Source organism: Canis lupus, chromosome 23 (assembly GCF_011100685.1).
Source record: "Canis lupus familiaris isolate Mischka breed German Shepherd chromosome 23, alternate assembly UU_Cfam_GSD_1.0, whole genome shotgun sequence".
Lineage (NCBI taxonomy): Eukaryota > Metazoa > Chordata > Mammalia > Carnivora > Canidae > Canis > Canis lupus.
Genome location: NC_049244.1, coordinates 46,476,110 through 46,489,770, shown reverse-complemented (window position 1 = coordinate 46,489,770; position 13,661 = coordinate 46,476,110). Strand labels below are relative to the sequence as shown.

The 13,661-nt window shown below is 38.7% G+C and overlaps 1 protein-coding gene across 6 annotated transcripts in view; it reads right to left on the bottom strand.

The window, feature by feature from the left end:
* Positions 1-13,661, bottom strand: part of MED12L (mediator complex subunit 12L) — a 319,956-nt gene that overhangs the window by 54,044 nt on the left and 252,251 nt on the right. For 5 of the 6 annotated variants that reach the window (XM_038571215.1, XM_038571217.1, XM_038571219.1 and 2 more), the window contains 7 exons: positions 13,269-13,400; positions 10,006-10,233; positions 8,990-9,131; positions 7,255-7,375; positions 6,791-6,892; positions 5,942-6,055; positions 2,449-2,648 (listed from right to left, as the gene is read on the bottom strand). In XM_038571215.1, coding sequence (XP_038427143.1) covers positions 2,449-2,648; positions 5,942-6,055; positions 6,791-6,892; positions 7,255-7,375; positions 8,990-9,131; positions 10,006-10,233; positions 13,269-13,400 — 1,039 coding nt within the window. The remainder of the gene's footprint in view (positions 1-2,448; positions 2,649-5,941; positions 6,056-6,790; positions 6,893-7,254; positions 7,376-8,989; positions 9,132-10,005; positions 10,234-13,268; positions 13,401-13,661) is intronic. The other variant, XM_038571216.1, reaches the window with a different exon arrangement.

Below are 13,661 nucleotides of genomic sequence, written 5' to 3'. Positions count from 1 at the left end.
CCAAAATTTCTACCAATTTAAACCCCATCACCCTTTCTTTATCATTGTTTCAAAGGCAAACATGTGTACTGTAGAAGGAAGAAATCATCAACAGAGCCCAGTTTGAACCCAGAACTGTTTCAGAAGAGGCCCGTTTCTTAAACAGCAGTAGCCCAATGCTGAGTATCTACTAAAGTCATCTGGGGAGCTTGCTAAAAATCAAATGCCCAGGCCCCATGAAATACATATCTGACGGTGGGACTCATACATCAGTAATATTTTTCAGGCATTAAAATTGTTTGACCCTTGATGATACTGGTTGGAAACCAATGCACACTGCCTCTCATTATCTATATGACTATTTAGTGAACTTTTACTATGATTACAATATGCTCTAATAAAAACATGACCCTGTTAACATAATGTCTCCATCAAAATGGAAAACAGCCTGTATGGTATGGCATGTTTTCTTTCTTTTATAAGAAAAGAGAAACTAAAAGGAAAAAAGGAAGATAAATCCAAAAGTAATAAAACTGATCACCAAAGGCAGATAAAACACAGGATGGAAAAGACAAGGGACAGAGGACACATCTCTGAGTACACCTTTATGTGCAGTTGACTTGTAGAAACATGCTAGTCTAAAGCAGAGCTGAGGTGAGGAGGAGGAAAAGGGGGATCTAAACTGAATGCAAACAGAAACAAATGAAACCAATTCTATTTCAAATGAATAACATCCATTTTATAGGAGAAAGCTCAAAAACCTTTTTAACACAATACTGTAAACCTTTAGGGAAAAAAAGAACTATAAGCAAATCTTCAACTCTTTGTCATTTTTTCCTAATGGTATAAATGTAGCAATTCTGAAAACTATTTCAGGTATAGTGCAGAATTAAGTAAATGAGTAAATGGTTGATGTTACTGGGAGCCAGAGTTCTTGCTGTGGAAGACATTATTAATAAGGAAGGGGAGAATGCAAAGAAGAACTAAGTAGAGTTATTAGAAGTGGACATATCAGTATGAACTCATGAATACACACACACACACACTTATATGTATATAGATATATTTTTTTCCTAACTCTACGGTACTGAGCACCATAATGCCCACATCTTGGTGTCGAAGTACCATCCTCTACTAACTAGAACCAGAATTCCTTGGAGGAATGAGTAATTCCAGATTTGGAATAGGGAAAGTACAGGTAGGTTAGGAAGAAAGAAACTACAAAACTATGGGCGGGGCGGGGGGGGGGCGCACATGTCAAAACAACTTAAAAGCCAGGTGACAAGGTTCCCACTGGACAAGTCTGAGATAATTTGAACATGAAAATAACTAAGGACAGTATATTATAATCCATATGGAAAACAAATAACTAAGAATAAGGGGGAAAAAATAAGGGTAGGCTTTTCTTAGAATAGAATGCAAATCATTAACTCTAAAGGAGTTGGGGGCAAAAACAATCCCCATTTTGGAACCCTCATATAAAGATTAATTTAGACAAGAATCAAAATGAATGCCATATGGGTGGTGGAGTTTGATGAGGAGCAGGATATCTGCATTATCTCAAAATGTCTCCCCGAAGACTATTTACTGATTGCAAGGAATAAAAATGGTAACTATTTCAGTGCAATCTTGAAACCATACAATGGAGGCACCTTGATCAAAATGATCGGTGCCAGTGAGGTACAAATGGACACCATGTGTCTTTAGGCATGACTGCCCTATAAGAACACAGTATTAGTTCTGTAGCATCTTGGCCAAGAATGTGTAATCTGAAGCTAATCTAAGGGAAATTTCAGACAAATTCAACATTATTGGGACAACTGACAAAACTGAATATGGCCTGTAGGTGAGAAAAAATTACTGTACCACAGTAAATGTCTTGATATTTCTTAAAGGTTTTTATTTATTGATGAGAGATAGAGATAGAGAGAGAGAGAGAGAGAATGAGAGAGGCAGGCAGAGACACAGGCAGAGGGAGAAGCAGGCTCCATGCAGGGAGCCTGACATGGGACTCAATCCTGGGACTCCAGGATCACGCCCTGGGCCAAAGGCAGGTGCTAAACCACTGAGCCACCCAGGGTTCCCCAATTTCTTGATTTTTTTAACATAACCATACTGCATTTGATTATTTAATAAGTAAACACTAAAGAATTAAAAAGTAAAGATTAATAATGCATGCCATCTACTCTCAAAAGCTTCAGCAAAAAATTAAAAAGTATATGCATCCACATTCACACACAAATAGAATCATAAAGCAATGTGACAAAATGTAAAAAACTGGTGAATCTGCATAAAGAGCATATATCCTAGAGTTCTTCAATATTATTGCAACTTTTCAACAAATTTGATTTCCAAATAAAGTTAGCAGAAAGGATCCCCCCATATGCAAGTTTCCAATAACACTGAGCATTTCTCTCCCAAGAACAATTATATATTCAAAGTTAAAGGCAAATTAAATCTGAAAAATACCTGTTGACAGATCGTCCTCAGTACATATCTAGCATATTCTCTTAAATTGGCAGTTTCTATGGAAATGCTTTTCCCACACGATTTTGAATTTTGTGAGGCAGTCCAGATATCATCCGCATTCCCATCACGTCGTAAACCCCTCATGGTGAAGTCATCATTCTTTAAAGAGCTGACATTGTTATTGCCAATTTTGGCATCTCCTAAATAATAGAACCACAAAAGCAAAATCACAGAAGTTCAAAATATTGCCAAATCCTTGAGAAGTAAATGAAGCAAGCCTTCGGGGATTTAAAATATGTGAACGGCATCATTATGGCACAGCCCGTTGTTCAGTGAGAGAGAGAGAAAAAAGAGAGAGAGAGGGGGGGGGGGATCTAGAGAACAAATGCAAGAACCCAGAGAAGTTTCACTGGACATGGCAAAAAAGCATATTCAAGACGTATCCCTTATTTTGTTTACAGAATCAAGTACGTGTTCACTCAACTTAGAAAGGCCATTAGGAATCATTCTTCATAATTAGAGAACACTGATTCCACCAATATTTCAAGCACACATGTATTCAATATTCAAATTCATTTGACTTATAGACAAGGAAAAAATGGGTTACTCACCCTTCTAGGTGTCCCTTTTCCATTTCTTCTCTTACAATGACTTATTTTCTATCCATAGGTCAAGAGAAAAGTTTTGCCTTAGCCCACCTTACTATCAACTTCTTGACAAGAGAGATTATATCCCTGGGAATGGAAAAGGGCAATGCATACTAAGGAAGCCCTAAACATAGGGCACTCGTTGAATAACCCAAGCCTCTCACTTTCCTCTCTGTAAACATCCAAATTAGAGAACCTCAGCACATCAACCTCTCCTATACTGAGTCACATGAAACTAAGGAGAGGGCTTCCCTCATAACCAAGTGTTTGGGGACAAAATGGAGTGGAACATCTGAACAGCTGGAAATAAGAAATCTCCTCTAGCTGTGAAAGACAAAATCACTGTCATATTTTAAAAGGGAGAGAATATAATTTGGTAATAACGACTGCCAAATGACAACAGAGCCTCTCAACTTTTGCCTGTTTACCCAAGGATTGTAAATCTTGAACGAGAAAATTTCCCGGAACCAACAAATGACTTTAGATAAGGCCCACTCACTGCCCACTAGGAGTAAAATCAAGCCCAGCTCAGTGCAAAAAGCCTTATAAAACCCACAGGTCAACCAAGAAAAAGTTTTGACTCTGCTGAAAAATTTAAAAAATCATAATGGCTTAGTGAATACTTATTTATAAAATCGTAAGAGGAGGGGGGGAAAATACTTTTCAAGTATCAATATCTTATTATATATTATCAAACGTTCCTCATTAAAATGTACAATAGAAAAAGTACCAATTTTTCACCCACGAGTTTATTTAATTCAACAGAGCTCGCTGGGAGCTGAAAGATACGTCCCAAAATTTAGCACGCTTTCCCCAATTTTGGGGATACATAGTACTACTCATTCAACTATATCTACACCTTATGTTAAACTACTGCATAAATTAAAAACCGACTCCTATATAACAGTTTTATCTCCCAAATTCAAAATAGATCCTGGTGGACATGAGTTGAGAGAACACTGGTAAGGACAGGGTGAAGTAGAGAAATTAAAACTTCTGTAAAAACAAAATCAGAGAAACAAACCCCTCTGCCTAGGAAATCCTCATTCAGATTCTCATTTAGTATAGATGTTAGGATGACAGAGAAGGTATAGGAGACTGTGCCAGAAACTTCTATAACTGTGCAAGTAACAGAATAGAGAAGTGTTCTGTGACTACCTAGTCCAAGGCTCTACTGACATCCAATGACCTGATCGTGACTTCTCAGACCTAACATTCTCAATCTAACAAGAACTGAGATGAATTAAAAAAAAAAAAAAAAAAAAAAAAAGTCAAGGAAAGCCAATCAAAGATGAAAGGTTATTACACATGGATATTAAAATACAATTCTGTGACTCCTTAAAGAGGTTGGCAAATTTTAGTTAAAACTGGACCAGTCCTCCAAATGAAGGGGCAAGGGCCTCGACGGCCCTCATCGTGCTTTCTGCCATTCAGTGTCTATCCCCTCTGCAGTCGCACTCCAAACATTAGCTTGTTGAAAAGCTACTATTTCAAAACCTGTCTAGTTTCTCTGATGGGCATTAGAGATACCACAGTTTGAAAAAATAAAATAAAATAAAAAGCAAGTCCCTAACTTCATGGTCCCTACATTTATTTAAGTAGACTGACCAGCCATTTTCTTTTCAAACATGATCAGAGGAGAGAAATTTTACTTACTGAAAAGAGCATTTAATGTTGTTTGTTTAATACTGTAAGCTCCTAAACTCAGAAATGAGGCACGGCCCTCCACGTGGCCCTTTCTCTATTACTGCAAGAATATTTTAGGCATTTCCAAGGGCATCTGAGATATATATAATGCATATATAATTATGTTTTCTCCAACCTTTAAACTACTGAAAAAATTACAAACCATACGTAAATATGTATATGTATATATATATATATTCTCTTAAGGTGAACTTTTCTTTTTAACGTGAACTTTTAAAAATAATTTTTAAATGGAAATCCTGTTATGCTTCATCATCACCAAATAACATTCAAACAGGAGTACAAATTATAATGCTCTTTAGGACTCCTCTAAAATGATGCCTATCTACTTTCTGTTCTAATCAAAGAGAGCTCCTTCAGAACATAAGACTTTTGTTAAGTCAAGGCCAAAAGAGGGTTGCCACAGTTGGAATTAGGCAGTGTGGACTTAAGACTTACTACTCATTCAAATCCTGAACAATTTATAGAATAAAAATGTCTTAAAGTATTATACTATAAATGAACAGAAAATGCAGTACTGCTACCCCAGGAACGGATATGCCATCAAGAGTATGATGGACATCTCGGAAATTATGGATTAAACTTTTTAAAATCCTGACATCTAACGTTGATTTGCCAATAATACTGACATTATTGCAATTATTACCTGATTTATGAAAAAGCTAAAGTAGAAGTTTATATAGTTGTTCAGGGTCACAATAGGAGCAGAGACATTAAGATTAAAATCCAGGTTTTCTGGTGTTCTACTCCTGATATATAATAAAACAGTTCAACCTTTGGTTAGATCACCGTGGCATTTGTGTCCTTCATAAAATGTGACTTATGCCAACAAATAAAGATAAAACCAACCTGTGGGTCTGAGATCTCTATTATATCAAACAAAATATCCTGTAGTTAAAATGTCATCCAAAAATAAAAACTATTATATTTAAATTCCCTGAGAACTGTAGGTAAGGAGCAGACAATTCAAGTCCAGCTGATCTTGTACTTGGAGAAAGCCAACTAATTTTGCCAGGAGAACCAAACCAAATCAAACCAAACCATGTTGCTAATAATATGAATTAGAGTTGATCCTGAATATAAATTATTTTTCCTCTGTTTCTGGTGATTAACCACGTTTAGTGCCAGGATAGTCTTACCAAGCATCATAATCGCTTTTAAAACAGCAAACACGGCTCCCACTTCAATGCTGTTGTGAGCAGCGGCTAAGAGGTGTCTATCACAAGATGATCTTATTCCAGGGAAAGGTTTGCCTAGGAGGAGAACAACAGCAAACTTTGAATGGTCTCATGACCGTCCCTAACAATCTTTCCTAACCATTTACAATCAGCAGAGTCTTTCACTCTTAGACTGTGTGTCCTTAACTGCCATCAGCTAGCTTTAATCGATGCTTCAAGGATTCACTAAGAAACGCTGTCAGTATTCCTTTCTTAAAATTCTCTTTTTTAATTATTAAAACAATGTCTTTGCTCCCTAGAGAGACGGATCAAAACAATAAGGACTTTCATCTACGTACGTTGGTTCTCACACACACACACACACACACACACACACACATACCCCTGTATGGAAATGACCTTTGGAAACACACTCCACTAACACTCCTAGACCTCTTACCGTCTTCCTTTTACCTTAGTAAAAGAATAAATGAATCATCCCTGCCCTAAGCTGCTATGATGTGGTTCATAACCAACATACATAGTAGATGAGAGGATCAAGCTGCCCACCAGCATGGCTCGGCCTAAGAGCAAAAGTATTTTTATTGTTTATTAACTCCTGATTTGAGTTTCTCAATACATCCTGATATTGCATAAATCAAAGGTGCTGACGGCCCTCTCAGGGGCATTACTGCATTCCTTCCTCACCTGCAAAAGCAAGCTCAACCCAAATCAGGAAGGAAATGACAAAATGGACAGCCTACTTGGTCATTTTAGAATCTCTACCTCCAAATGAAAACGTAATCAGAGGTTTTTCAGCTGTCAGCTCACCGGTTGCTTGAGGTAATAAGCAGGCCTGGGGAGCTCGGAAGAGATGAAGCAGGAGTCGGCATGTCATTCTCGCCCCAGGCTCAGCATCTGCATCTCCACAAGCTAGGAAAGATTTTAAGAGCAAGTTTTCTAATTTATTCAAGGATAGGTCTTCAGGTTTCCCATTAAGCTAACTTATCTGGACTAATTTAAATGTAAATGCTCCTTACTTTAAGAAGTTAAGGAACTACACTATGCTTTTTCTGCTTTTTCGAGAAACCAGAGTGCTTCCGTAAAAACCACCTTTTCCATAGGGATCCATTTGACTTTGTATAGAACTACACTGACCATTCTCAGACCTTTACCTCAACGTCACACCACTGGCTGATGCATGGACCCTGAAACAGTATGTTTATTGTTGTACTAGCTAGAAACCACCCCCAGACAACCATCAAATCACAAGGGCCATTCTGGATGTGCCGTACCTGCTGCTAGGAGAGAAGGAAGCGCGACGTGCTGCACGACGTCCTCCAGGGAGAAACACTGTCGTGCTATCAGAATAGCAATGAAAGTAGCTAATGAATCATGGAATGAAAGGTCACTCACCTTCAAGAAAAACATTGACACGTTTTAATACCTAACACCCTTTCAAGTAACATCCAAGATTAATATCTAAGTGAATGTAGGCAATACCAGTAAGATCTAAAATCCCAAAATGAACCAATAGAGTGAAATGAGAATACATCAGGTTCATGATCCTGTAAGGACTATTTCTACTTTGTAAGACAAAGAATGAGGATTACCTAATTCCTAACCTAACAGGAGATACTGAGTTTTCTCTAGAGTATGTATAATCGAACAAAACAAAAACAAAAATCAAGAAATTCCTAAAAGACGTAGTGCAAATAAAACTTCTTAGCAGAATATGGCATCATTTGTCATTGAAGGGTAAGATCATTAGGGAGCAAAGGAAAAACATGGTAGCTCCTCTAAATAAATAATAAGCCTCATTAAGGTTTTAGAGTTCTTTTCAAGGATAATTATTAATGATTCTATAGCGTAATTGAATTAGTTTTAACAACTCGAAAAATTTCCAACTGACCTCTAACCTTGAGAGAAAGAGAAAGGGAAAAAATGTGAAAAAAAAGAAGAGAAGGAAAATTAATTCATTCCCAACGAAAACTCTACCAATACAGACCTCACAAGACTCTGGAAGAGAACAGTAATAAAAAAAATACTCATAACAGCAGCCTACATATTAAGTTGTACTATATGCCAATAACTGTGGTTAGTGATTTACAAAAACCACCTCATTTAACAGCACGCCACCATGAGGCTCACACTACTATGAATCCCGATTTTGCAGATGAAGGAGCGAAGCAAAGGGAAAGTAGAACAGAAAACAACCGAGACATTAAGGAATGATGTTAAAGATAAAAACTGGGATCTCACCTGACTGGGAAACCAGGTCACTGGTATCAGTTTTTATATATATATAAAACTTTGGGTACCTAAGAGAATGCAGTAGAATTCTCTATCCTGAGATACCAGAACTAGAAAGTAAACCTCTAACTGGAAGGTGGTTTTTAAAATGCATAAACATCTTCTACACAGAAGACACATTAACACAAAACACAATCACCCCAAGAAGCGATAGGAAAAAACAGACAATCGTGACAGAGTTTTAAGAAATAGACACATCATGGATATACGTAAAGGAAAATCAGTGATGTATCCTGGGTATCTCTTTATCAAGTTCCAGACACGATCACTAAAAAGACTGAACATGCCAATGAATGTGGGCCAGGACATTCTGAGGCAACACAGTAAAACCTGTATTCATAGAATGCACCTTGATCTTTAAAAACCAAACTGGTTCTCTGCAAAACGTAGACTGCCTTAGGCAAATTATGTCTTTTACCATGAGGAGCCCGAGGCGCTTGGTAAACAGTGTGAAAGGACAACCCTGAAGAGACTGTATGTAAGAAATCTCAGCTAAGAAACAGGGAAACGCTTGGCATCTCTGCTGTAGATTAAGCTATTGTATATATTTCAATTTTTTTTTCTTTTATTTAATCCTTGGCAACTGCAATCTCGTTTATTGCTTTTGGGCAGAAAAAGAAAAATATCTTCTATCTCAGGTAAGGGTTAAGTCAATTAAAAAGAATTACTAACTATTTAATTGCACAGATGAGTTTTTACATGAAAAAGAAAACTTACATCCACAGTGCAAAGCACATCATTAAACCCCCACACATGATTTGAAGAACAACAAAGAGCCTTCAGAACTCCCAGCCATTCCGAACTAAGAACAGTGCAGCAAGCTGTCAGCTCTGAGGAGAAATTGGCAATGTCGTTGATCCTAGGAAGAAGAAAAAGAAAATAGTAAAAAGTAACAAGAGAGAAATAGAACTTAATGAACACATACCTTACTACCATCAAACAAGCCATTCATTTCTAAGATTCAAAGATTTAATAAATACCCACTTGTTAAATAACCAAGTAGAAACCTGGAACCAAAGATAAAAGTAACTGGCTTCAAAGGTTTTCTAATATTTAGTTTGTTGAGCAAAATCAGTACAGATGCCAATTACCATATTTTTGTTCTGAGAACAAACCTGACTTACAAATTTACATTTTTAGAGGCATCAAAAAAAAAAATTACAGACACAATGTAATTTAGGTAGGCCAAAAGAGAGTGTTCTTAAAAAAAAAAAAAAAAGAAAGAAAGAAAACAAAACCCTCCATTTTTAATTTTATTGATTGATTGAACATGAGCAGGGGGAGGGGCAGGCAGAGAGGGAGGGAGAGAAGCAGGATCCATGCTGAGCCCCGACCCAACACAGGGCTCGATCTCAGCACCTGAAACCATGACCTGAGCCAAAATCAAGTCAGAGGCCAAATCAACTGAGCCACCCAGATGCCCCCAATCTAAGTCTTTTTTATTTGTGCTTGAATAAAAACATTACGTATTATATACGTTTTTAGGAATAGATCGGTAACCTAGAGTTTACATCAAAAGCACAAAAGCATCTCATGCCAGAGCAATCCAGCCAGGATGGCCTGTCAGGCAAAGGAAGTCACAATATAGAGCAGAAAGAAATTCTGGAATAAATTAGGGGGGGGGGGAGGACAAAAAGCAGACAACATCCAAATGTCAGCCCAGGCAATCGCCAACGACAAGGCAACGAGTGGGAGTGGGTTGTTCGATGTGAATTCCAGGTAAGCCGGCTCACCTTCCCGCATCCTGGTGGCCCATACATACATTCATGAGCGTGTTACAGACGAAGCTGTAGCGATTGGCCGCGTTGTCACTGAGGATCTTGCCCAGCATTGAGTAATTGATGCTACGAGCTGAAGGATTCTCAATGAAATCCATCATGAAGTCCGGATCCCATCTCAAGTTAGAATTTGCAGGCATCACATTATTATATATGGTTTGCTTAACTTTTGAACAGGCACTACTGAGGTTACAAGGAGAAGAGTTAAAACAAAACAAAACTAGAATAATTGGAAAGCAATTTCATTTAAGGGCAGACTCAATGGCAGCAACTGTAATGCATCCCGAGAGAAGAGTCCCCCCCCCCCCTTAGGAGGTTTTCAGGCCAACTTAATGTTCCGGGGCAATTCAGGTCTGGCAGACAGGACCAAAGCCACCCACCACCCCACAGCAGTTCTGGCCCTCTCTGCTCTCTTTCTCAGCAGACAACTTCTATGAAACGGTGTCGACGGTCCCCGAAGGAGGCCAGCTCGCAATCTGCAGTATGACTCATTCAAAATGATGAGCGTGTCAGTCCCCAGGGCTTTTAAACATCTCCCCCTTTTTTCTGCCCTAACTCTTGCCCCATTTTCTACTTGACTTTTCACTCATTCTCCTTCAGCAATAGTTCTTAATTCATTTCACTTTCTCATTAAAAATGAAACAAAAACAAACTTTGCTCTTTGTTGGTTCTCTCCACCTCCCCACACCCTGAGTGTCATTTTAATGAATCAGACTTCAGCAAATAGTAAAGCACTGTCGGTTTTCCTCCCTATTTCTACCAATCTATGTCTCTCAGAAACCAGAAGTCTACTTGACTTTCCCAATTTCACAAAAGTGCCCTCACTTTTCTTTCAGTCTGGAGACTTCTCTCCAGTTGACTCTGACACCTCCAGCCTACGATGCATAATTTTTCTGAATTCTGTGGCTTATGGTGAAGTCTCCTTACGCTTCATTTCTAGGCTTCCTGTTCCATTTATTACACTCTTTCCAGATGCGCTTCTGAGCTTTATTAAAACATTAGCTGCTTTCTAGGTCACTCTCAAATTCTTACCCCTCTCTGTTGCAGACATATATGAAACAAAGGCAACAACTCAGACATTTTCCTTCTGAGATTGCCTGTACCTGAAAAACCTGGCAGAGTAATAAAAGCAACACACACTTTGAGGCCAGGAGGACTTATATATGAATCTAAGCTCCATTATTCATTAATCATCATTCTTACGATGAGAAATAGTCACTTGTTGATGGGAACAGTCATTTCTACTTCCTGCGACTGCAGGGGAGGCTTAAAAAAGATCTTGATGGAAAGAACTGTGTGCAGCCCTGGGTACACAGTGCAAGATGTGACCCCTGCTCTATTTCCCCACGTAATCCTCTTGCACAACGTTACAGATGCTCCTTGAGATCTAATTATTCAAACTGTTTAATTAGCACACTGATAGGATTCTCCTGAGCAGCTAGCTTTTATTTGGCCATTCTTCTTAGTCCCAATCCACAAATAATGCCTGACCTCAGGGCTTCCTGAGAGCCACACTGGTTTACTGGATCTTTAACTGAGGAAACGTTAAGTCAGAGCCACTCCCTGTGATGCGACACTGTGCTGACCCTCAGCTCCCTGTTGGTCTCCTAAACCCCCATACACCCAGGGTACCTTACTCACATTCACTTAGGTTACAATTTGCACTACCCTACGGGAGCACTAGGGGTCAAACAGGCTACCGGGACTTTCTTGGGAAGTTCACTCTTCGGGTATTGCAAGAACCAAATCATGTATGAGAAAGCGCTGTGAAAACCATAAACTGAAAATGAAGCTGTTTGTAAAGTAAGGATGTAGGGTACTATGCTTATTGCATCATTTTGCAAAAAGAGGTTTCCTAAGACCCACTCAAATGTTTTACAGAAGATTATTTGGAAATCTAGGCATTTCATGATGACCTACCCTCCCATTTTTTTCCCCTTTCGATACCATTAAAGATATCCTGGCTTTTTCTTTTGGATTTATCTTTCATTTAGCAGGTTTTTGCTAGAAGCCAAATGCTCTTCAAGGTACAGGATATGGCAGTAAAGTAAAGCAAAGCAAAGTTCCTCCTTTCACAAAGTTTACATTCTAGGAGGAAGCTAGACCATAAATCCACATGTAATTCACCCAGGGGTAGTAAGTATTAAGGTTCAGGGAATGACAGAGAGTAGGGGGAAGAGGATGCTATTTAAAACAGGTGGGCAGGGAGGTAGAGGTACATGCCCGTGAATGCACTGTGTGCATGGACATGTAAGTGAGAGAGGGCAAAGATCACCAGCGGGGTAGCAGCCAGTACAAAAGCCCCAAGATGGGAGTGTGCTTACAGCATGTGAAGACCAGGAAGGAGGTAGATGTGGTCAGAGTGGAGTAAACAAAGGGGAAGAGAGAGAAGTGGAGACTGGATTCAGTGGATCCTGAAGGCTAGGTTAGGACTCTGAATTTTATTCTGTGTAGAGAAGAAGCCACTAGAAAACGTCAAGGTATTCTTGTTTTAAAACGATGACTTGAGTAGATATGCCGACAATATGCTACGGAAGTCAGGCTACAAGCAGAGAAACCAGGTAGGACTCTGCAATAGTCCAACCAAGGGATGGAGGGACGGTGGTGGTAACAAAGCAAGGACTAGCAGTCACACGCGACACAAACCTCATAGAAGACAAAGCTCATAGAATTTACAAATACCCGTAACTGATAGTTCTTTCCTTACTTCTTTCTAGATGACAAATGTACTTTGCAGCTATTAGCGTACCCCTTCCTACCACCGCCTACAATTAATAATCAAAATTTCCTCAAAATAACATTCAATAAATATGCGCTTTCCAGCTCCTGACTACTTGTGGGGGTAGAGCAAGCGCTAACATGCAGAGAACGACACCCACTCAGGGACACCCTCTGAAATAGGATGGTCAAGGAAGCAGAGAAGCAAAGGTGGTGAGAAAGTAAGGATGCAAACAGCAGGGAAACCACATTCCAAGTGAGGTACTACCCAAGTGCAAAAGGCAGAAAGTTCCTCAAGTGTATCTCAGAATTGCAATCATAGCTAAATGTGCATAAATATTTAGTAATAGGAGATTAAAGGAACAATGAAAGATAATTCAGTATGAACTCTGGCAGATGTGATCATGATTAATTTTCATTATTAAAAAGGATGACAATGTTGGGTGGGTTACTACCAAATACAGGCATGATCCTATTCCTGTTGATTTTCTTCTACCCACCTGAAGAGGTCTCCAAATTTACTTCTGAGGTGGCTACATGACACATAGAGATCATAGAGGTAGGCTAAGATGCATCTCTCGGGAGAGGAACATTCTGAGGGGTTCACAACATGCTTTACCACACCACACAACCTGAGGAGAAAAATAAATGAAGAAATCAGACACATACATATTTTGCTAATACAAATGTTACTGTTTGACTCTTTCAGAGTGAGAATACGTCCATGTGTTTGTTACTTGGGTAAGAAAAAAGGTATCAGGTTTTTGATAATGATGATTATAGCAATAAATGATTGCACAAAATATCGTTTTTCTGCTAGGATTCTGAAATAATAGATTTTAAAAAAGATTTCGGAAATACCACTAACAATAAGAAATGAAAGAAATTTCTCC